General features: G+C 37.7%; 1 protein-coding gene and 3 non-coding genes across 7 annotated transcripts in view; 1 reads left to right on the forward strand and 3 right to left on the reverse strand.

Annotated features, from left to right (window-relative positions):
• LOC129432148 (3'-5' exoribonuclease HELZ2) overlaps positions 1-24,931 on the reverse strand; it is a 122,178-nt gene that overhangs the window by 68,979 nt on the left and 28,268 nt on the right. For 3 of the 4 annotated variants that reach the window (XM_073859230.1, XM_073859232.1, XM_073859231.1), the window contains one exon: positions 16,955-17,178. The exons of the other annotated variant lie outside the window; for it this stretch is intronic. In XM_073859230.1, the coding sequence (XP_073715331.1) occupies positions 16,955-16,957 (3 nt within the window). In that variant the 5' untranslated portion in view covers positions 16,958-17,178. The remainder of the gene's footprint in view (positions 1-16,954; positions 17,179-24,931) is intronic. 4 annotated transcript variants of the gene reach the window in all.
• On the forward strand, positions 18,735-18,808 carry trnan-guu (transfer RNA asparagine (anticodon GUU)). Its single transcript has one exon. It is a non-coding gene; the product is annotated as a tRNA-Asn (tRNA).
• trnan-guu (transfer RNA asparagine (anticodon GUU)) lies at positions 19,078-19,151 on the reverse strand. The gene has a single exon. It is a non-coding gene; the product is annotated as a tRNA-Asn (tRNA).
• Positions 19,323-19,395, reverse strand: trnak-cuu (transfer RNA lysine (anticodon CUU)). The gene has a single exon. It is a non-coding gene; the product is annotated as a tRNA-Lys (tRNA).

Genomic DNA, 24,931 nt, shown 5'->3' on the forward strand with positions numbered 1-24,931 from the left:
AGATCCCACCCTGTACACGCCCATTTTTAACTATAAACAGTCAATGCAAATAACCTCCTAAATTCTGATCTGCATAATAATGAGACTGGGATCCAATTGTTTGTTGGCAAGATGGCATTCACAAGATAAATGCAAGCCATTGGCATTATCATCCAGCAATGCAATCACGCAGCATTACACACGGGTATGAAGCTATTAAATCATACTTCACTTATGAATACATATATAAAAGCATATACACACACACATATAAACACTTGCATATACATGTATACTATTGGATGTTTAAGCAAATACCTATATAATACGTGTGCATACTAATGTGACATTAGTTAAGTTAGTAATGCATACATATACACTTGTAAATAACTTGCAGTACATGTACACTTGATCCATGCATACACTATAAACACTTGCATATACATATAAACTTGATGCATACATACATAAACACCTGCACATACATATAAACTTTGTCCATGCATATACAACCATTAAACACTTCACGGCTCGACATTAAGGCTTGCCGCTTGTCCGGGACTAGTGGATTTTCTGTAGGACAAGTGTAAGAGAAAATTAGTTGTCCTACTGGACAAGTTAAATTTCAAATAAAATAAAATGGCATATTACTTAACGTTATGTGCCATTAACGACAGAGCAGAATGCGCAAACACCGAGCAGAATATTAAACAGAGAGTGCTGCGCGCCGACACACACACACATACACACACACACACGTTTACACCTTATTGTTATTGTTACTAAACAAGCAGTGTTGGGGTAGTTACTCAAAAAATTTAATTAGTTACCAGTTACTTCTTTAAATTGTAATGAGATTACTTTACTAGTTACTGCATTTGAAAAGCAACTTCACTACTTATTACTTTACTTTCCTTTTTCTTAATTTACCACATAGATACATGGACATAGTTTAGGCGGGGTCGGCTGATGATGAGTGACTCCTTTAAATCAGGGGTCCCCAACCTTTTTTTCACCACGGACCGGTTTCAGCTTAAAAAAAAATTTGCGGACCGGGGGGTTGGGGTCGCTGAGTTGCTGTTCAAATGTGTGAAAATCCTCCTTTTCAAAATGTACGTTTTAAAGGGAAGTAAAGATAACAACCATGCATTAGGAAAATTAATAATTGCTTTATTTAGGCTATAGTATATTTTCTATAGTTTTTTACTTTCATTGTTTTTACTAGTTTGCCTGCCCATTTAGTCTTATTAATTAATGGAACCTAAACGAACTTGGCTTGCTGTTCTAGAAGGCAGCTCGAATCTTGGTCGGGCTCGAGACCCAATTCCAAGTAACAGAAGAGAAGAAAAATGCAGTTAAGGAGGAGAGATGCCAGAAAAATTGCAGCTGGGCGCAGAGGCACGATGACTCACGTTTACCATGATGAATGATGATTGACAAGTTTAGGTTCCTTTCAAACCTACGTTAAAAGTGTAGCCGTTAAAATATTATTAGCCTAATAGTTTATTTTGATCATGGTGCTACGATCGATGGATAATTCTGAAGTTGTTTTAAAGAAGAATAAAATAATTACTTCTCAGTAATTTGCGCTGTCACACAGTTGAACGTCTCCGCATATGTACATCCTTGCGACGTACATTTGCAAATGATTCATAAAGTCATACCTCCGCAATTCTTTGATCGATTGTGTTTTAGAAGTACTGTATGCTCAAACTCTAATGTGCAATGTGAGCAATGTGATCGCTGATGCGCTGGTAGAGAGAGAGCGCGGCTCTGTACAAAAGTGGAAATGATTGATGTTATTTAAGGTCGGCTCTTAAAGTACAAAATACCCGATTAAGCTATTACGTGGCTATTGCACACTTTTTTTCGGGACGTTCTTGCGACCCGGTGGCAACTTGTCCACGACCCAGTACTGGGTCGCGACCTGGTGGTTGGGGACCTCTGGCATAAAGGACTCTACCATAGAGTAAAAACCCCAGCCACCCATCTGGCCAACTTACAAAAAACAAAAAAATGTATTTGATTTTTGTGAATTATGGTCTATCACATTCCGTCCTGTATAAAGGTTCCTTTAGAATGAGCTTGGCGCACGGTGTAGTCATGACTTTGTTTGATGTATGCAATGATGTAATGCATTTCTTTATTTAACAATACACATGATAAACAAGCCACACATTTATCAAGTATTGGTTAATTATTTTCACTTTGTCCTTTTTGCCTTTCATAAAAAGTAGAACAGGCGCATGCCTGTTCTACATCCTACTTGTGTTCTTACTGCACCTTAGTTTTCTGCATTTAACTTTTTAACTTTTTTCTGCAAAAATTAGGGCTGTGGTGTTAAATTGATTTTCCTTGAGATGATTTTAAGTGTCTATCTGAGTGTGCCGTTTTATCAACTTTATTTTTCTTATTTTAGTAAAAAAATAAGTTCTATTGCTTTTAATATGTAGCATACATTGAATTATTCAATAACAAAGATGACAGTTTTAAACAAACTACGTATTTATTTATTGGCAAATGCATAACAATGAGGAGCAAGTACGAAAGGTAGGCTGCATGCCTTTCTCCTTTATATGATAATAGAATTAAATGTCATTTTTAAAACGAAATCGCTTTATTTATGGTTGTCATATTTTTGCTGACTGGGTAAATGCAGAACCATTACTATCTTAAGGCATTTTGTCAGGAATTTATTTATTTATTTATTCATAGTCAAGGACACAATTTATTGCGTGATGATATTTTGTGACCCAAGTCAGCATAAATTTGACAACCACAAACAATGCACTTTCGGCTTAAGTTGGCTATGCTTAATTTTCTTACAACAAGGGAGAAATGTGTGTAGCCTACTTTTTCCTCTACTTGTTCTACATTTGGCAATAAATAAAGAATTATGCTACTTAGTCTTTGTTTAAAAAAAAAAACATTAATATATGCTACATAATAATAGCAATAGAACCTATTTTATTTGTCACTAAAATAAAAAAGTTCCTTTAATGTCACAGCCATATTTTTGGTTAAATGGACAACACTAACGTGCAATAAGAACGCAAGTAGGATGTACCTATTCTATTTTTTGTAAAAGGTAAGAAGGATTAAGTGAAAATCATTAATCAATACTTGATTAAATGGGTATCTTGTTCATCATATTTTCTGTAATATAAAGAAAGGCATTAGGCCTAGATCTTTTTTTAAACAATAATAATTGCAGGGTTTCCAGCAAAACTTTGCAGTTTAGGCGGCCCGCCTAAGCTGGGAAACCCTACCGCCTTTACTAGGTCGTCCAAAAAACAGAAAAAATTTGGCTGCACAAAAGGCTGTCAAGTGCATCTCGGAGAATAGCGCGGACGCGCTTCACACCACCAGGGGACAGGCGCGTCACAGGGCCGAAATGAGAAAGACGGGTCCAGGCTGTCACTGTCCGGAGCATAACTAGCCAGTTGATAAAACATCTCGGAGAATAGTGCGGACACGCTTCACACCACCAGGGGGCACGTGCCAAAATGAGATAAAGACGTGGTCCGTCATGTCTGGAGGATAGCCAATTGATAAAACGTGTGTCCGTAAGAACTCTTAAGAGGACTTATGTTTTGGGTTTATTTAAGCCTGTTATTGTATTGTCTAGCCTGATTAAAACCAGACCATTCTCAGTAGTAACTGCGTTATGGTCTGGCAAAGCTTCATAGACAAATCATTTCCAAAGGGGCATCACCAACGGACCTTGCTCAAATGCCTCTGTGGGTGCAATTGGATAGACCTAAAACCAATCAGAATTGGAGTACGTATGCACCACTACCAGAGGGCTCGCCGCTCTCGCCAAGACATTAGTTTAGCCACCAAAGTTGCAAGCTGGTATATTAGACTAGCCGAATCCAGTCGGTAAGACAGCGAATAACATATTTTTTAGATATGAAGGCTTCGAGTGTTGTTCTTTGCTCGGGTTTTAACGAAAAGGAAAAGTTGAAATTGCTTAAAACAGACCCGATAGCTGATTCGAACGAGTGATGTTTCACAGCAGCATCAATTAGGGCTGTGGTGTTAAATTGATTTTCCTTGAGATGATTTTAAGTGTCTATCTGAGTGTGCCGTTTTATCAACTTTATTTTTCTTATTTTAGTAAAAAAATAAGTTCTATTGCTTTTAATATGTAGCATACATTGAATTATTCAATAACAAAGATGACAGTTTTAAACAAACTACGTATTTATTTATTGGCAAATGCATAACAATGAGGAGCAAGTACGAAAGGTAGGCTGCATGCCTTTCTCCTTTATATGATAATAGAATTAAATGTCATTTTTAAAACGAAATCGCTTTATTTATGGTTGTCATATTTTTGCTGACTGGGTAAATGCAGAACCATTACTATCTTAAGGCATTTTGTCAGGAATTTATTTATTTATTTATTCATAGTCAAGGACACAATTTATTGCGTGATGATATTTTGTGACCCAAGTCAGCATAAATTTGACAACCACAAACAATGCACTTTCGGCTTAAGTTGGCTATGCTTAATTTTCTTACAACAAGGGAGAAATGTGTGTAGCCTACTTTTTCCTCTACTTGTTCTACATTTGGCAATAAATAAAGAATTATGCTACTTAGTCTTTGTTTAAAAAAAAAAACATTAATATATGCTACATAATAATAGCAATAGAACCTATTTTATTTGTCACTAAAATAAAAAAGTTCCTTTAATGTCACAGCCATATTTTTGGTTAAATGGACAACACTAACGTGCAATAAGAACGCAAGTAGGATGTACCTATTCTATTTTTTGTAAAAGGTAAGAAGGATTAAGTGAAAATCATTAATCAATACTTGATTAAATGGGTATCTTGTTCATCATATTTTCTGTAATATAAAGAAAGGCATTAGGCCTAGATCTTTTTTTAAACAATAATAATTGCAGGGTTTCCAGCAAAACTTTGCAGTTTAGGCGGCCCGCCTAAGCTGGGAAACCCTACCGCCTTTACTAGGTCGTCCAAAAAACAGAAAAAATTTGGCTGCACAAAAGGCTGTCAAGTGCATCTCGGAGAATAGCGCGGACGCGCTTCACACCACCAGGGGACAGGCGCGTCACAGGGCCGAAATGAGAAAGACGGGTCCAGGCTGTCACTGTCCGGAGCATAACTAGCCAGTTGATAAAACATCTCGGAGAATAGTGCGGACACGCTTCACACCACCAGGGGGCACGTGCCAAAATGAGATAAAGACGTGGTCCGTCATGTCTGGAGGATAGCCAATTGATAAAACGTGTGTCCGTAAGAACTCTTAAGAGGACTTATGTTTTGGGTTTATTTAAGCCTGTTATTGTATTGTCTAGCCTGATTAAAACCAGACCATTCTCAGTAGTAACTGCGTTATGGTCTGGCAAAGCTTCATAGACAAATCATTTCCAAAGGGGCATCACCAACGGACCTTGCTCAAATGCCTCTGTGGGTGCAATTGGATAGACCTAAAACCAATCAGAATTGGAGTACGTATGCACCACTACCAGAGGGCTCGCCGCTCTCGCCAAGACATTAGTTTAGCCACCAAAGTTGCAAGCTGGTATATTAGACTAGCCGAATCCAGTCGGTAAGACAGCGAATAACATATTTTTTAGATATGAAGGCTTCGAGTGTTGTTCTTTGCTCGGGTTTTAACGAAAAGGAAAAGTTGAAATTGCTTAAAACAGACCCGATAGCTGATTCGAACGAGTGATGTTTCACAGCAGCATCAATTAGGGCTGTGGTGTTAAATTGATTTTCCTTGAGATGATTTTAAGTGTCTATCTGAGTGTGCCGTTTTATCAACTTTATTTTTCTTATTTTAGTAAAAAAATAAGTTCTATTGCTTTTAATATGTAGCATACATTGAATTATTCAATAACAAAGATGACAGTTTTAAACAAACTACGTATTTATTTATTGGCAAATGCATAACAATGAGGAGCAAGTACGAAAGGTAGGCTGCATGCCTTTCTCCTTTATATGATAATAGAATTAAATGTCATTTTTAAAACGAAATCGCTTTATTTATGGTTGTCATATTTTTGCTGACTGGGTAAATGCAGAACCATTACTATCTTAAGGCATTTTGTCAGGAATTTATTTATTTATTTATTCATAGTCAAGGACACAATTTATTGCGTGATGATATTTTGTGACCCAAGTCAGCATAAATTTGACAACCACAAACAATGCACTTTCGGCTTAAGTTGGCTATGCTTAATTTTCTTACAACAAGGGAGAAATGTGTGTAGCCTACTTTTTCCTCTACTTGTTCTACATTTGGCAATAAATAAAGAATTATGCTACTTAGTCTTTGTTTAAAAAAAAAAACATTAATATATGCTACATAATAATAGCAATAGAACCTATTTTATTTGTCACTAAAATAAAAAAGTTCCTTTAATGTCACAGCCATATTTTTGGTTAAATGGACAACACTAACGTGCAATAAGACCGCAAGTAGGATGTACCTATTCTATTTTTTGTAAAAGGTAAGAAGGATTAAGTGAAAATCATTAATCAATACTTGATTAAATGGGTATCTTGTTCATCATATTTTCTGTAATATAAAGAAAGGCATTAGGCCTAGATCTTTTTTTAAACAATAATAATTGCAGGGTTTCCAGCAAAACTTTGCAGTTTAGGCGGCCCGCCTAAGCTGGGAAACCCTACCGCCTTTACTAGGTCGTCCAAAAAACAGAAAAAATTTGGCTGCACAAAAGGCTGTCAAGTGCATCTCGGAGAATAGCGCGGACGCGCTTCACACCACCAGGGGACAGGCGCGTCACAGGGCCGAAATGAGAAAGACGGGTCCAGGCTGTCACTGTCCGGAGCATAACTAGCCAGTTGATAAAACATCTCGGAGAATAGTGCGGACACGCTTCACACCACCAGGGGGCACGTGCCAAAATGAGATAAAGACGTGGTCCGTCATGTCTGGAGGATAGCCAATTGATAAAACGTGTGTCCGTAAGAACTCTTAAGAGGACTTATGTTTTGGGTTTATTTAAGCCTGTTATTGTATTGTCTAGCCTGATTAAAACCAGACCATTCTCAGTAGTAACTGCGTTATGGTCTGGCAAAGCTTCATAGACAAATCATTTCCAAAGGGGCATCACCAACGGACCTAGCTCAAATGCCTCTGTGGGTGCAATTGGATAGACCTAAAACCAATCAGAATTGGAGTACGTATGCACCACTACCAGAGGGCTCGCCGCTCTCGCCAAGACATTAGTTTAGCCACCAAAGTTGCAAGCTGGTATATTAGACTAGCCGAATCCAGTCGGTAAGACAGCGAATAACATATTTTTTAGATATGAAGGCTTCGAGTGTTGTTCTTTGCTCGGGTTTTAACGAAAAGGAAAAGTTGAAATTGCTTAAAACAGACCCGATAGCTGATTCGAACGAGTGATGTTTCACAGCAGCATCAATTAGGGCTGTGGTGTTAAATTGATTTTCCTTGAGATGATTTTAAGTGTCTATCTGAGTGTGCCGTTTTATCAACTTTATTTTTCTTATTTTAGTAAAAAAATAAGTTCTATTGCTTTTAATATGTAGCATACATTGAATTATTCAATAACAAAGATGACAGTTTTAAACAAACTACGTATTTATTTATTGGCAAATGCATAACAATGAGGAGCAAGTACGAAAGGTAGGCTGCATGCCTTTCTCCTTTATATGATAATAGAATTAAATGTCATTTTTAAAACGAAATCGCTTTATTTATGGTTGTCATATTTTTGCTGACTGGGTAAATGCAGAACCATTACTATCTTAAGGCATTTTGTCAGGAATTTATTTATTTATTTATTCATAGTCAAGGACACAATTTATTGCGTGATGATATTTTGTGACCCAAGTCAGCATAAATTTGACAACCACAAACAATGCACTTTCGGCTTAAGTTGGCTATGCTTAATTTTCTTACAACAAGGGAGAAATGTGTGTAGCCTACTTTTTCCTCTACTTGTTCTACATTTGGCAATAAATAAAGAATTATGCTACTTAGTCTTTGTTTAAAAAAAAAACATTAATATATGCTACATAATAATAGCAATAGAACCTATTTTATTTGTCACTAAAATAAAAAAGTTCCTTTAATGTCACAGCCATATTTTTGGTTAAATGGACAACACTAACGTGCAATAAGAACGCAAGTAGGATGTACCTATTCTATTTTTTGTAAAAGGTAAGAAGGATTAAGTGAAAATCATTAATCAATACTTGATTAAATGGGTATCTTGTTCATCATATTTTCTGTAATATAAAGAAAGGCATTAGGCCTAGATCTTTTTTTAAACAATAATAATTGCAGGGTTTCCAGCAAAACTTTGCAGTTTAGGCGGCCCGCCTAAGCTGGGAAACCCTACCGCCTTTACTAGGTCGTCCAAAAAACAGAAAAAATTTGGCTGCACAAAAGGCTGTCAAGTGCATCTCGGAGAATAGCGCGGACGCGCTTCACACCACCAGGGGACAGGCGCGTCACAGGGCCGAAATGAGAAAGACGGGTCCAGGCTGTCACTGTCCGGAGCATAACTAGCCAGTTGATAAAACATCTCGGAGAATAGTGCGGACACGCTTCACACCACCGTTGCTCCTGCGCTGTCGTCATTGTGTAAAGCCCACCTCAATGTTTCTGATTGGTACCACGATTTCTCTGCATTAGAAATGGGCTTGAATGGCCTCTTTGCCAGACGACTTTCAGAGCAAATCTAAATTTGACGGAAGTTGTCTGGGTTTTCCCAGACTAGTATTAGTCTATAGTTCTTGCAAATTTAAAGTAAGTTAGCTAGTGATTTTGTTGTTTGAGGAACCTGCTAGCTAGGTTTCACATGCCTGTTGATTAGAAAAAATTGTTCAGCGCTCTTGCTCACGTTATTTATGTGTATTATTTACATGCTACAGTAGTTACATTCCTTTAAGAAAATGTAATTAATAGTGGGAAATAATCAGTTTTTACAATTTTTGCGCTATCTATCATCGTTCGCCAGACGTTCTACATCATCCGCTTTAGTTTGTGTTTATTAACCCTTTAGTTTCACTTCATCACGCAGCTATTCCTGTTAGAGGTAAAACATTGAATTCATTAATAATCTATTAGTATATAATGTGTTAATTTTCTGCCATAGTTTCTTCAAAATTAAGTTTTATTTGAGTGTTTTAAATAAAAATATTTTAATTTCCATCATGACGCGTACACCCCACCCCTTTGATTGCCACTCCCCCGCCCCGCCCAACCCTACCACCTCATCTACCAAATTTTCTGTGGGAAACCCTGAATTGTATTTATTTTTTGAAGTTATGAGCGAGTTGGCCAGATGGTAGCAGGGATTTTTTGTATAGGGGTCAGTGATGCGTTGATCCAAAATGAGCGGGTGCCTGCAGTCACCCGCGGTTACGAGTCATCCAAAAATATTTTTAATGATATTCGGGTTGCTGTCGGTCGGGTCGTTTGAAATAAAGATGCCAATTAACCAGTGCTTAATTTGTAAAACAAAAGGTGCCAGAACGCAAAAGGCCTATTAGAGCAAGAGGGGTTAGGTCCCGGAATGCGCAAAAAATGGTCCTGAAAATGGTATGCTATGTTTACATTTATGCATTTACCTTTACGCATTACTTTTGCCACGTTTGCAGCTTTCAGTTAGATTACTCCACCGTTTTCGACCCTTATAAACGGAGTCATTCGTAAACGCTGCAGACCCTGTTTTAGTTTGAGAACTCCGGGGTTGTGCTGCAGTGTAAATAAATGTAGACGGAACCAAAACGAACAGCTGATTTTAACGTGACAACGCATCAATTTCAAAGTAAAAATTATTTATTCTGGTAAATGGAGGTTTGCAACGGAGGTTTTGCCCAATAAACATCTACCAACAAACTACAGATTATTTTAACATGTATCCTAATGTCTGTTTTATGTTAATGTTTGAGTATTGTTGGGTTTAAATATTGTTGTTATGTTGTTTTGTTTCAATTTAATTAGCTTATTACGAGTTTAATTTAAGTTTTGTTTGCTACTTTAAAACGAATTTCGTTTCAAATAATTTGTCTCGTAATTATAATCAATGTTTTGTTGTTAGGTTTTGTGAATATAAATTAAAAAGAACATTAAAAGCAACATTAAAGCAATAAGCATTTATGTAGGCTAAAGCTATATATCACCTCTTATTTTTTAATTTAGTTAAGTTTTAATGGTAATACTAAACATTATACATTACATTATGCAGCGATTTTCACATCCAAATCCCACTTAAGAAAACTATAAACGATGTGCAACTTCAAAATGTGCATAATATATTTTTTATATATTTTAATTTTAATATAGGCTATATAGTATATTATGTTTTGTTGTTTTTATACGTGAGGTGGGGGATCCGCGCAAATAGGTACCGGAACACAGACAGTCAAAACCTGAGAAGTCCCGGACGCTGCAATTATTAAACAAATTACTACTTTAAGAAATGCGGGCCAGGAAACGGGTCGGGTATAATATATATATTTTTTCTTTGTGGTCCGAGTTGCGGGCGGGTTAGATGAAAACGTCGGTCGGGTGCGGGTTGTTTATACATTGACCAGCGCATCACTGATAGGCGTACTCCATGGCAAACATACAACAGTCCAATTACAATCCTATACAGTCGGTGGGCTTTTGCTAATGTATATCTCATAAATAATTTTCAATTATACCATATACTGTATTAGGGATTAAAATGTCACAGTTAAGTAACCTTAAAGCGTCCGCTACACCACGTTTTTGTTAATGCAACAAAATTCTAAAAAGAAAATAATTACTCACACATTATTCAGGCATGTGATTGGCCAAAGACAAAAAAGAAGGAAGGAACTTAACATCCCTTCACGTGGGCAGAAACAAAATGCACACCATAACATACGCAGAAAATACATTATGACCATTATTTCAATTATTTAATTCTGACAGAAAAGTTAGATTTAAAATTTAAAATGTAAACATTTGACTAACAGAAACCATGTTTAATTAAATGGATTGATAAATGTGGAAAGCTGTAACAAGTAGCATTCCCTTACTATTTTACATCTGCAATAATTTCATTTTGCCATAATCTGACTATCACTCGCAAGGTTATACAATTTTAAGTTGGCCTTGGAATAAGGTGGACCTGAAGGCCTCATCTAATTTGAAAGCCGTAGACTAGTTAGACCAATGTGACTTACAAGCGCGGAGTACGTCCATAATCCGTTCAAATCCATTCCAACAAAAAATCTTTTAGGTCACTTTGCAATGTCAGTCTGTGTATATATGTTGTTTTAATTGATTGATGCCTTAGTTTTCAACAATGATAGTTTTACAGCGCTTTGTGTTGACTTTACATCCCGAAGGCAGTCGCTCTACGCATCTTCAACAAGCTTGTATGACGAAGAACACAGAAATGCGGAAGACATCAAAGTAGCGCGAGAGCCGTTCGAAAGCAGACTTCCTTATGACATCTCGATTCGCTCTCGTGATACTTTGATGTCACCTGCGGCTGCCTGTCGGTTTTTGCAGCGCAGCATGAACTCAAATAAATCTAATGTCTGGTATACAAGTTGGATGAAGGGGAAGGGCGCGTCTACAAACAACGTGCGCATTCCCCCCTCCCCCCGAAAATGTTTTCTCATCGAATCTACACGATTCACGTGGGTCACCTTTTTTGGCTTCAAAACGGCGAATTTCGCCGAAAGGTGAGGGATTTTCATGCCTGAATTGTGTATGACGTAGAACACAGAAAACGTCTGGGATCCATGTTGGATGACGGCCAAGCTCGCGCACAAAGACAGCGCGCGCATACAGACAACGCAGGCATACTGAGACAGCACTTGCAACAACAAGGGCATACAACACGTGCGTGATTACCCCCCATCTAAAAAAAAAAAACTCATCAGATTTACGCGATTCAGACGGGTCATCCCACCAAGGTCAGAAAATACGGAAATCCTTATTTATATGGAAAAATCACATCCCTGATTATTTTTTTTGCCGTCACAAGCCAATCCCATTTCAAATAGGTTGTTTGCTTTGATCTCACTTTAGTACCACTGTTTGCTTAAACTACCAATATCATTAACCTTGACTACAAATGTTTTTTAAAGCAGTTCTAGTTACTCTCAATAAGGTATAACCTGTATTACAAGTTTTTCTTATTCACTCATTTGCGTGACCCTTATTTTAGCAGGTAGGTTTTTATAATAACAATATCCCTGTTAATAGCTCTATTTAACATGAACCCCAGCTGCACCTGTTGAAATTTAAATCACAGCTCTTTATTTCAGTACAACACATTGATCAACCAGGAAGTCACACTGAAATAAAACCTGTGTAATTCCAAAGCGTGATTTATACTTCTGCGTCAGACCTACAAGTATGCCGTAGGCTGTGCTTAGCCCTGCATAGCCTAATGTGCAGCTCTTTAAAAATGTAACAATGCATCCATTATATGCGGAATGCAAGCGCTGTGGTTTTCAAGAACCCCTCCCTCAGGTAAAAAAAAATTCTGTTTTGCATTTCCTTATACACATTTCCTCTTGGCAATGATAAAAACAATAATGGACCAAGTTGAATAAAGACATTTAACAACTCAAGCTGTGAAAAGTCACTGTCTATTTGCTGCCATCACTGCTTTTTGCTTCCTCAACAACATACACAACAAGCTGCTTCATCTGCTTTTGTCTTGTAATAAATTCTTTGCTGCCCTAAATTTTTTGTTTAATCAACTCAGATTTACAAGTCATTTAAACTTACTATTATTTATCTTGACTAGAGATATATAGAGTTGTTATAGCTTATAAAATTGAAGTTGACATATTTCAATTATATTTTATAAGTTGTAGCAATCAGAGCCAGAGTGGGACTCATTTCAACCCTGGATTTTCACGCCTTGGACCGGCCCACTTTAGTTGACTTAAGTTCATCAGTTCAATTGGTTTTTTAATTTAAAATTTCTGTTTAGGTGAAAATGTTAAGTTGGAAAAAGTAATTATTAGTACCAATTGGTCTGTTTTTTGGCAGTGAGGGCCGGTGTTGTCATGCCACCAGATTGAAGGTTGCTGTCCCTAGGCTGCCTGCACCCACAAAAGCCCCACTTGTATTATTTGCTGGTGAGAAATGTCCCCATCGCTTTATGCCCAAGTTGTTTGTATTCCGACCACTTATTGGAAGAATTTTTGCATTAAAATCCATTAACATCTACAATGCATAAACACGACACTTTCTTCTGCTTTTTAAAGAGCTTGTCATCTGCCTTTGCTACCAGTCCCACTCGCTGTGAATATGAATTGTTTCAGACTCGTCTATATTTGAGTTTGCATGCCGCGCGACTAGATTTAAAATAAACTTAAGCGTGACTTGATCACAGCTAAAACTCATGTCATACTGGTTGATCTCAACTGTCACTGTACAACAAAGACTTACAAAATAACTTATAATGGAATAAAACTCCAGACAAAAAGTGTGTGCGCACGGCGGCTGAACGCAGATAAGAGCAGCTGTGAGGAAAATGAACATTTAAACGCGCAAAACTCTAAATTGTTTGCAAATAATAAACTTTTGACATGAGGATGCAATTGTCAGAGATAGATATGTGTTGTATACACTGTTTGATGGGGATGTGAAGACGCATTGCGCTGTTGACCGTAGCGTGTCCTCATAGAAAACGCATATCTCTATAAAGGCAGAGAGAGAAATACAAATCTGCACGTCGCACATGAGCAACGGGTTGTAAAAAATTTCGCGCTACGTAAAAAATGTCTCTAATTGCAGCGGCATTCAGGATCCTTGTGATGACAAAAGTAAACAGAAAGATCGGTTTATGAGATCGACAGATTTAGCGAGCACCGATCGAGTCATTTAATGCCATAGCATCCCTAGAGGTTAGATTTTCTGCGTAGGCTAAAAGTGTTTGGAGTGAACCAAAGGGTCATGTTTCTTTTTTTCAGTCTGTCTTTGAGAGTTTAATAAGATATAGAATGACTGCATGGTATGGAAATTTAAGTGTTCAATTAAAATCAAAACTAGGACTGATAAATACAAATTTGTAGGTTGGGAGAAAAACTAACTATACAGGACAATTATGAGGCATCTGTCCTTTAGCATGCTAGAAAAATTGTTGCTGATGAGTCACACATTTTAAATGCAAATTTATTAACCTTTTTCCTTCCGGGGAAAGATTCAGAGTCCTGATATGTTAGTCTAACCAGAATAAAAGCTTCTGACACTGACAGAATTTTATCAGAGGTAAAATCTGATCACACGTTCTCTTGTTCTCCAATTCTGAAAGAAACCACTAGCCCTAACCACGTTATATCGTTAAAACAAGCACACTGTAGTTCCCTTAACGCTAGTTAGGATGACCTGCTGAATGTGACGTTATAAATACATGCTGTTTCTGCTTTTTAATGATTGTAATAGTGAACAGCCTATGTAACCAGATTTAAAGAGACAGTGGGTTTCATTCACTAATAATTGCCTACATTTTTTCGAAACTTCTCACGAAAACTTTCCGGCTAATTCACAACACGTGTGTACGCACATGAGTTTGTTCTTATAGTTGTTCTTACCTTAGTGAATTTGGAGTGTTCTACATTAGCGGCCGTGCGCACAAGATTGGTAATTTGCATTAAACACGCCCCAAACCAGCTCCAAATAGGGGTTTTCCGAATGCAACGCTGGTCCACAGAAAATTTTAGAGCAGTTTGTCATAGAAGCAAAGGAGCTCGAAAAGAAATCCATCATCACATTTATTATCGGTAAAGTTCTGTTTTGCTTTGCATTTTTTATTTGGGAAGTTTTGCTGTCGCTGTAGGAAGCCATTGCTGTCCACTGACCGCACTGAGTAACATTAAACAAGTATTCGATGCGTTAACAAATATGACATTTAATTAATATGACAGAGACGCGCATCTAAAATGAAACAGACAGGAGATCAAGTGATTGACGTTTGGAATTCTCATTACATTTACATGACGTTTACATTAGGGATTAAGCAGACGCTTAGAGAGATTTAAAAAGTGAGGAAGAAAAGCGTGACGATTTGTAATTACGTTCATCTTCTTTATTTGTATAGAAAAAAGTAGGTTATAATAATGTATAATATACTAATAATAATAATAAACATCATATATAATAATATATAATACAGAAAATATTATAATATAAAATATAACCATTTAAATTTTATATATCAACATTATTATAAACATTTGAATTATAGCCTAGTATTTGATTATAGTGTACTTGATTATTGCATATGAGGTTTTATGGTTTTAAGTTTTCTTGAATTTTTGAGTACATTTAGACGTAATTTTGAAAGTTTCTTGAATTTTTTTGTACATTTAGAAGTGATTCAACAAAAACTTTCAAAATTACAATTTGTTTGTGAAAACATCTGCACGCACATCTCACACTCAAATTTGTGCATACGCATGCTTAGTGAATGAGACACAGTGTTTTTGTCATTAAAAAGCTCTTTAATGTTGTTATCCTTCGTCTCAATGGTGAGGTGGTGAGTTAGATCAGTTTTCACCCGTGACTTGGCTTTAATCTTAATTTTTTTGTATTTAATTTTCACTTCCTGAATATATCTCGCAAAAAACCTTTCTGTGTGCTTCTGTCTGAAATAACCATTTTCCAGAAACTAGTCACTATTTTCCCAGTGAGCACACAAATTGACACTTTGCTAGCCCTGGCTGATACAGTAGCTTGTCGGCCATAGCAAGGGGCCGGAGTTTTGTGAAGGGTCAATTAGTAAATCATCACCTGGGGTCTCATTTATAAAGGGTGCATCTACACAAAACAGGGCTGGAAATGTGTGCACACAAGTTCCCACACAAAGGTTGTGATCTATAAAAAAAAACTTAGTAGGAGAATGGGCTTTCATGGTGGAATCTGAGGATGATTAATGTACGCACGCTTGCATATGATCTATGATTTATAAAGGGAACACTGCTTTGTTTTGTAAGTTTTAATATTTTTTGGCGTATGCCATTTCTGGCTCTAGTGCGTACGTAGACATTTAGTAAGGATTTTATAAATGAGACCCCTAGCCTTTCTGCTCTAGAACAAACCTTAAAAATACTGTTAATCTTTTATTGATAAGAGGCGTGCTTGAGTGACTGGTATATAGTTGTCTGGAGGCATTTTCAGGATGACGCAAGAGTAGACTGACTTCATTCCTAAATATCTGTGCTTATTAGTTTGCATTAATCTGACTTCCTGGTCAGGGAGAGCCAGCTGATCTTAATCATGAGCTATTATAGATGTATGTTCCAGTTTCCTTATCCACACAAGACATGTGTCAAACCTGTCAAAGTTTTCTCACTTAATGACTCTTAATGCCCCACCCCTTTCTAAGATTTCTTTTACAATTAAATAAAATTGAAACTTTGAAGTCAAACTCATTAAATGTCAATTACCTTGTAAGAATGAAAGTTAAATACATAAAGGCTGACACAAATCTAAGGAAGCATACCCAGATTAACAAATAACTTTCAAATCATAATAATAAAAAGAAGTATTTTAATAGCATTTATACATGGAGATCAAAAAAGAAGACAACCACTTTAAAGCAACTGTTCACACAAAATTGAAAATGTACCCAAACTAATTTCAAATACTTTGAAGCAAAAACTTTTTACAATCTTTCCAGTGGCTTTTAGAAGTCAATGCATTTTGAGTCTTCCGCAGGGCCACTGTCCTGAAAAGCTTAGCTTCAACCCTAAAAACACACCTAAAGAAGTAAACATAACAAGCAAATGTGTTTGATTAGGGTTGAAACTAAACTCTGTAGGACACTGGCTCTTCAGGAACAGAGATAACAAACTCTGACATAGATTATCCCTACAGCATAGCCTAACCAGTGAATATACAAATAATATCATCCCATTCTTTCAGCAAAACCTAAAGAGAAGTAGCCCAACACTAAAGCCAAGCATTTAACCATAATTTTTTCCCATATGAAACTTACCATGTCAAGGGTGACACTCCTCTGTAAAAAGCCTTTGTGCCCTCAATAAGATAGGGCATAAATAGTCCTTTGCGAGTGGCTGATGCGCTGGAGACATGTGATGCTGTATTTATGACATCGTGTACTTTTGCTTCACTGACGTCAAGTGTTAATTAGCCTCAGGTGTGCCGCAGGTGTGCTGCAGGTTATCGCCTTTCCTCTCTAATCTCCTGGCGTATTCATCACTATAGAGATATTTTTGAGTAATTGTTTAGTAAATACTTGTTTAGCCGGTTCATTAAGCCCCACATTTTCAGAACAAACTATAAAAATTGCACTTTAACACTTAAATGAACTCCAAACACAATTATTTTAATTTTTCAAATGTCAAATTTTAGATAAGCAAATAAAAGGAAGGTTATAGATGTTGAAGTATAGTGATACTAAAATGTTTCAATACATAAAAAGATTTCACATACACTACCGGTCAAAAGTTTTGAAAGAAATGTTAACAATGATCTTAAAAAAATTTTTAATCCTAATGTTTATGGTTAAATGCTTAAAACTAAGAGCCCGGATTAAATTTGAACTCATTCAATATTCTTTAAAATTCATCATAAGTTGAAACTTTAAGAAGCTTCTTGATAAAATGACACATGTATGGTTTTGCAATGCAAAAACTAGTTTTGAATGCTTAGGTTTCTGTTTCTCAGTAAATCCTCCTCTGTCTCTGTTTCTTATCTTTGCTATCAAGCTATCAGTATGCTATCAGTTACCATTTACCAAGTTTCTTAAAGCGCTTTTATTTTTTCATTATTATTTTGATGCAAAATAAAAATTAGGTCGACAAATTTCCTTGTTGCACATTAACAAAGGGTTTAGTTTATTATTCCAAATATGTTTCTGCTAATCGTTCTGCAAATCACTTATCTGTTACTTAAGTACTATTCGGACGGGATTCATTTTCCAAACAACGTTTGAGTTTCTGCATGTCCCCCACGACGTCTGTGATTTTATATACCGATTCGGACAGGATTAAAATTCTCAGGCTATTCCAAAGATGTGTCTGTTTCATGCATTTGTGCGTTGCAGAAGATCATGTGCTCTGGATACGGGTGTTTGTAATGTTTGATATTTTGCTTTAAATTTAAAATTATTACAGAACATGTAATTTATTAATTTAATATTAACAATTCAAAATAATTTATACAAATCCTACTAAAGTAGCCTATGTGTTTAATATAACTGGCTGCTTATAATAAACCCAAAAAATTAAGAAAAAATGATTAATAACAATTTATTATCTTTATTAATTAACATTACAATTCTGGAGTTGAACAAAATAAGGTTGGGTTTACCTTATACTGATATTACAGTGGCCAGTCTAAACAGTGTTTGATATTCAGCTTGTCTTGATTTAATTATTTTATTTCGCCGAATGTAAAAAATATCTATATATGAATGAATGAGACTCAGGAAGTACAATAACGTTAGTAAGACCTTATGGAGATCACGTTGGCCAGAACACAAGATTTGTTATATATTAGTCTGCACTTCCATCTAGTGGCATCAAAGAGTACTACATTACACAACCTCATAGTTTACATTTCCCTCTCATATAAAAAATACATGTACACTGCACATTTCCCTACAACTAAAAATACAATTCACCTACCTTAAATTAATAAGCAGTTCATACTGTAGTAGCCACTGTTCTTAAACAAGATCTTAAACTCATTTTTCTACAAGTGCACATGCTCACATGCTCATGGCCACAGATAGAGGGCAGGCCCACACCCCCGTCTCTGTGGCGCAATCGGTTAGCGCGTTCGGCTGTTAACCGAAAGGTTGGTGGTTCGAGCCCACCCAGGGACGAAAGTTTTTTTTTTTGCAGTCCATTATAACATGAAAATAAATATTTATATATATATAAAAATATATATATTTAAATGTTTAAAATAGCAAAAATAACAAATATAAAATTAACTTTTATGGACAGGTTTTGTATTTAGAGCAAAAGACTTATGATATATAAGATGATACATCACAGTGCAAATTGTGAGACAAACTTTATCAACCCTGTGTGTTTTTTGAAACATTATGCTGTCATATTTTATTAAGTAATTTAAATAAAAAATGTGAACCGTCCCTGGGTGGGCTCGAACCACCAACCTTTCGGTTAACAGCCGAACGCGCTAACCGATTGCGCCACAGAGACAGGATGGCACCACTCCTGAAGTCATGGGATTTTGTCTATGTTTATATTTTTTACATAACAGCTTATTAACAAAAGGCTCCATAAATTTATTCATATATGTTTAAAAAAACAAAATAGACAAGCTAAAAACTCAAGTTAAGAACCACCAACAGCTAGCATGGTAAAATTGTTCGCCCAACGTGGGGCTCGAACCCACGACCCTGAGATTAAGAGTCTCATGCTCTACCGACTGAGCTAGCCGGGCTTGCACATGAAGCCCCAGAAGGTCCTTCCACATTAGGAAAATTATTTTGAGTGAAGATTTCAATTGCCAGAATATTTCTTTTGGGTTCCCATTAATGTTTTTACAACATTCTCCTTACATCTACTTAACCAGAAAATAACTTTCTTCTAACATTCTCATATTCTGGAGTGAGCGCCACTGCTCGTCAATTACATTCCATGTTGTATTTTTCTACCATGTTCTAAATCACCTAAAATAAGTAACATATTTATTTAATCCTTCTTATTTAATGGAAATGTATTTAATTTAAATTCTCTATTAATAATTCTTTTTTTTCATTATGGAATAATTTTCTTTTTAAGTATATATGTAAAATAACAGTCTATTTTAAATAAAAATACATCAGCATCATACTGTATTTAGATATTTAGAATTTTATTAAATATATTATCAATCACTTCAACACAATATAAAGGACTTTAAAGAGATATTTATTGATTTACAGATCTTACCACCACAGTGTAGCCACTATCAATATATTACTAATGACTCTATCTGTAGTTAGCTGTACTTCTATTGTGCCCTAAGGAAGGTTTTAATTTGGGATATGATCCCTATATCGAGTAGGCATTACAAATATATGTCATTCTATGAAAAATGTTTTTCTGAAGATATTTTGCAGAGTGCCAGCTGCCCCTGACCAAATAATAAAAGTGTTTGATGTCAATATTCTATAGATATGATAATGCTGTAACGACGTTCATTATGTGGTGCCAATTAACCTAAAGCACAACAAAGCACAACGCTTTAAATAATCTATTGATGAGAACATCATGGAAGCAATTTGACAAATTGACATGTTAGCCGAAAGAAACAGTAAACAAATACTGCATATTTACTGTATAACCATCTTTTATAATTTATGTCTACTATATATCATGCTACAACCAAACTGCATATTCGAATTTTAATAAACAGAACTATGTCTAAAACAAACATTTGAAAGCTACTGGAGACTTGCCATTGGCATGTATTTGAATAAATATTGGTTAATGGTTAAGAGGTAAGTTTTAGAAAGGATTAGGGGATGTGTTTTCTTTAAATTATCGTTGTAGAGATAATACATTTCCTTTGAGTTTAATCCTGCTTAGCACTTCAGTGTCTTCTCAATTTCTTGATTTACCCTCTCTGTCTGGCCATTTGACTGAGACTGAAAGCCAGGGGACAAGCTTATGGAAGCTCCGATGAGTTGTCCGAATGCCTTCCAGAAGCGGGAAGTAAACTGGGGACCCCATCATAAACCAATAGGAAATTCTGGATAGCACTATACTTCTTGTGGTTCAAACTGTATAGAGAGTGCATCTGGCTTGAGATTCTTAGAACCTGGACAATAGGAAGAGTAAAGTTAAAACGATGAAAAAAGGGCCCAGCGGGCTTGTCCGCATTCAGTCTCTTTGCCTGTTGGATATAAGTGAGGTTCTTGTGGTCAGTTTAGATTAGGAATGGTTGTTTGGCCCCCTCCAGCCAGTGCCTCCACTCCTCTAAAGCCAGTTTGATAGCCAGTAGTTCCCGGTTCCCAATATCATAGTTCCTCTGTGTTGGGGTAAGCTGACGAGAGAAGAAAGCACATGGGTGAAGCTTGTTATCATACTTACTTCTCTGTGACAAGATGGCTCCTAATCCCACATTTGAGGCATCCACCTCCAACACAAAAGGAAGCTCTGGGTCAAGGAGGGTTAAAATTGGGGCAGATGTGAAGAGTCGCTTTAGCCTGTTGAAGGCGTGATCTGCTCTGTTAGTCCACACAAATGACTTAGCTGACTTCCTGGTCACTGCGGATAAAGGCTTGGCCACAGAAGTAAAGTCTCTAATAAATCTTCTATAAAAGTTAGAAATGCCCAAGAAATGCTGTACCCATTTCACTGAAGTTGGTCGAGGACAATCCAAAACAGCCCGTATCTTGCCTGGGTGTCCATTTGAAGGTTGCCCTTAGATACTGTAAAACCAAGGAAGGAAACTTCTGAAACATGAAACTTTACGTAGAGCCTATGTTTCAGTAGCTGGGCTAGGACCTGTCTGACCTGCTGAACATGCACTTGATAATTGTGGGAATAAAATAAATATCATCCAGGTAGACAAACACAGATGTATTCAGTAGGGGTGGCACGGTTCATGAAAAAAAATCTGAACCGCTTGTTCGGAGCATTTGTGTGTCGCACGGTTCGATGGTTCATGATATGCGCGATGTAGCCTCGTGCCCTGTATGTGACCTCAGATAGTGTGTTTCCCTTTGGCGCGAAAGAAGAGGTGACTGGTGTGGAGATTGAGTGCTGCAGGTCATGTTACGTGTAGAAATGGCAAGTGGGAGAGAAAAGGAAGTCTGCCCAGAGTTGGAGGATGTGCCAGCGTTGTATAAGTTTGGTGTGTGGAAACTTTTTATTTCATGTTACCTATGATGACAGTGAAAATAAAACAATAGATAGAACTGCAATCTACGGGTTGAATGTGTTCGAACAGCCACAGGAGACCCCTTCTAATCTGAGGTACTGAACACAATGTTTTACGTCTTTCTGGCTTCTGCCGCAAACACATGGTGAACAGCGCTATTTTAACCTTTTGATTGATAAAACTAAAGTGGCTGATTTCCAAGCAGTTTCATTTTGCCAACGTGTGAAAGTTGTGCAATCTTATTTAATAAATTGCCCCTCAAAGTAATCTGGACAGAAGTGGTCAAAAGTGGACAAAAGAGGCAGATTTAAATATTACAGGTGTTCGTTATGTTTCTCTCTCGTCCATATATACTCTGCAGTATTTAAGCAGCCTCTCATTGATAAATCTTAGAGCTACACTGAAGTTGGCAGTTTGATAAATGCAAGTTATCTTTGTGTGCTAAAAAGGCACATAAGTTCATGTAGATGGCAATACACATTCTCTTTTTTGCCAAATAAATGAAAAGCATGTTGAAATCATCAATGTCTTCTCTCATGCTGTATCAAAATCTCACCTGGCTTTTCTCAGAGATGCTCCCAATAATGTGCTTAAAGTCAAATTCAGTTTGTGTATGATTGCATGATATAACTGTTTTAATACTGTATCCTAAATTAGGGATTATTAATACATTAATAAGATAATACATTTCTGGATTGTTACAAAATTAAAAGAAAAAATAACAACAAGAACCGAACAGAACCGACAACCGTGACCATAAAATGGTGATACGAACCGAACCGAGGGTTTTGTGAACCGTGCCACCCCTAGTATTCAGCATATTTCTAAGAACATCATTAATAAATGCTTATAAGACGGCTGGTGCATTAACCAGGCCAAATGGCATTACATGGTAATTGTAGTGACCAGTCGGGTGTTGAACGCCGTCTTCCACTCGTCCTCCTCACGAATTCTAACCAAGTGGTACACATTACGAAAGTCAAGTTTCGTGAAGATCGTGGCCCCTTGCAGGATCTCGAAGGCTGTGGACACAAGAGGGAAAAGGTACCGGTTCTTTATGTTTATAAGGTTCAAGCCTCGGTAATATATGCAGGATCGGAGGCCTCCGACCTTCTTTTCCACAAAGGAAAACCCGGCCCCTGCCGGTGAGGTAGATGGACGGATGAACCCGCTGTCTAAGGCCTCCTTGAGGTACATGTCCATGGCGACTCTCTCAGGGCCAGTCTAGTACCTGGTAGTAATTCAATAAAGCTGTCATAAGCTATATGCGGGGGGAGAGTGGCAGCGTGGGTGTTATTGAAGACTTCCTGGAGGTCTGCATATTCCCGGGAAACTTGAGATAACTCAGGACAGAGATCAAGTGGCTGGGTTTTTACCTGCACCAAATCGGGAATGGCCATGACTTTTGTTGATAGGGTCTGGAAAACAGATGCAGATCGCTCCTTAGGGACGTCTGGTGAGGGCTCTGGAAATATCTCTAATGGCTTAGAAGGGTGACAGAAAGTGTTATCTGACACTAGGCAGTCAGCTCCCCAGGTTCTAACCATCCCTCGGCCCCAGTCAATGTGCGGGTTGTGTAAGGTCAGCCAAGGGAAACCGAGGATAAGAGGAAGCTTTGGAGAGTTAATCAAAAAGAACTGTATCCATTCCTGGTGTTGCCCCACCTGTAGCTGCAGAGGTGGGGTACATTGACTGACCTCTCCTGATCCCACAGGACTGCCATCGACTGCTGTGATGTTAAGGGGTCTTTGGAGCATTGTTGGCTGAATAGCAAACCTCTTGGCCATCTCAAAGTCCATAAAGTCAACAAAGGCACAGATTGGATGATGTTGGTTGCCCTGGCTGACAGTAGCCTGGATGGTCAACCCTGTGGTTGCTGAGCAGGGGATATATTCTAATCTCACCCTGGCCCCCCTCCTCCTGGGCGAGAGTTGGCTTTTCCCGATAACTCTAGACAAGCAAGGCGAAAGTGACCTGGTTTGCCACAGTAGAGGCAGCACTTCTCTCTCATCCATCGGTTGCGCTCAGTCTGGGAAATTCTGGTTCCACCCAACTGCATGAGTTCCTCAGGAGCACAAGAGATGAAAGCAACTTAACAGCACTGGCAGACTCTAAAAATTTAGTCTCCCCTTGACGCTCCTTCTGGCGTTCCCTGAGCCGATGATCCACCCGGATTGCCACATCAATGAGGGTCTCGAGGTCACGGAAGGCTCATCCTTGATCTCGGGAGATGCATGGTGAAATGTAGCCCTCAATGCTCGCTGATCCCACCCACTCTCTGTGGCAAGGGTGTGAAACTCTATAACAAACTCACCTGCACTTTGGGTACCTTGAGAGAGGTGAAGCAGGCAGTACTGGATGGTGATTTGGCGATCCCTACTGGCCGGATGGTAAAAACTCTTTTCATCTCAGAAATTAAGTCATGGCAGTTGGATGTTACCGGAGATCCCTGATCCCACAGGGCAAATGCCCAATCCAAGGCTTTACCGATTAGGAGGGTAATAATGTAAGCTACCTGACTATTCTCAGTAGGAAAGCTGTTGGGTTGTAGCTGAAAGGCCAGGGTACATTGGGTAATGAAACATTTGCATCTCTCTGGACTGCCATCGAATCTCTCAGGTGCTGGTAGCTTGGGCTCTGATGGGAGTAATAACATGGGTCTGCTGGGAAGATCAGGGGGTGATTGGGATGCTTGGGGCACGGAGGCTTGAAACTGGAGATTCAAAATATGAAAAACCTCTGATAGGGCTTGATCATGTCGTTGTATGGTTGCTGCTTGATCTGTGAGGGCTGTCAGAATACGATCCACATTGGAGGAGGGTGATGGTTGTTCTGCTGGGCTCCCTTCCATGGTCCATTCTTGTGGTTATGTGTTCGACTTTGGCTGGGTTTGAACCCGGGCCTCTGGTGTTCTAAGCTTGGCGTGGCCGTTATTTGCTGAGCTAACTCCCAGACAGTGGAAACCAAAAGCAGAAGAGCAATAAGTCGAGAGACTTAGGTTTTCCAGAAAATAAAAATAGTCTTTACTTAAGAAATCAAGGAACAAAGTACAAATAAACTAGGATAGCACAACTTCCGTAAAACACAAAATAGACACAAGGGTCAAAAA

This window comes from Misgurnus anguillicaudatus, chromosome 21 (assembly GCF_027580225.2).
Source record: "Misgurnus anguillicaudatus chromosome 21, ASM2758022v2, whole genome shotgun sequence".
Classification (NCBI taxonomy): Eukaryota; Metazoa; Chordata; class Actinopteri; order Cypriniformes; family Cobitidae; genus Misgurnus; species Misgurnus anguillicaudatus.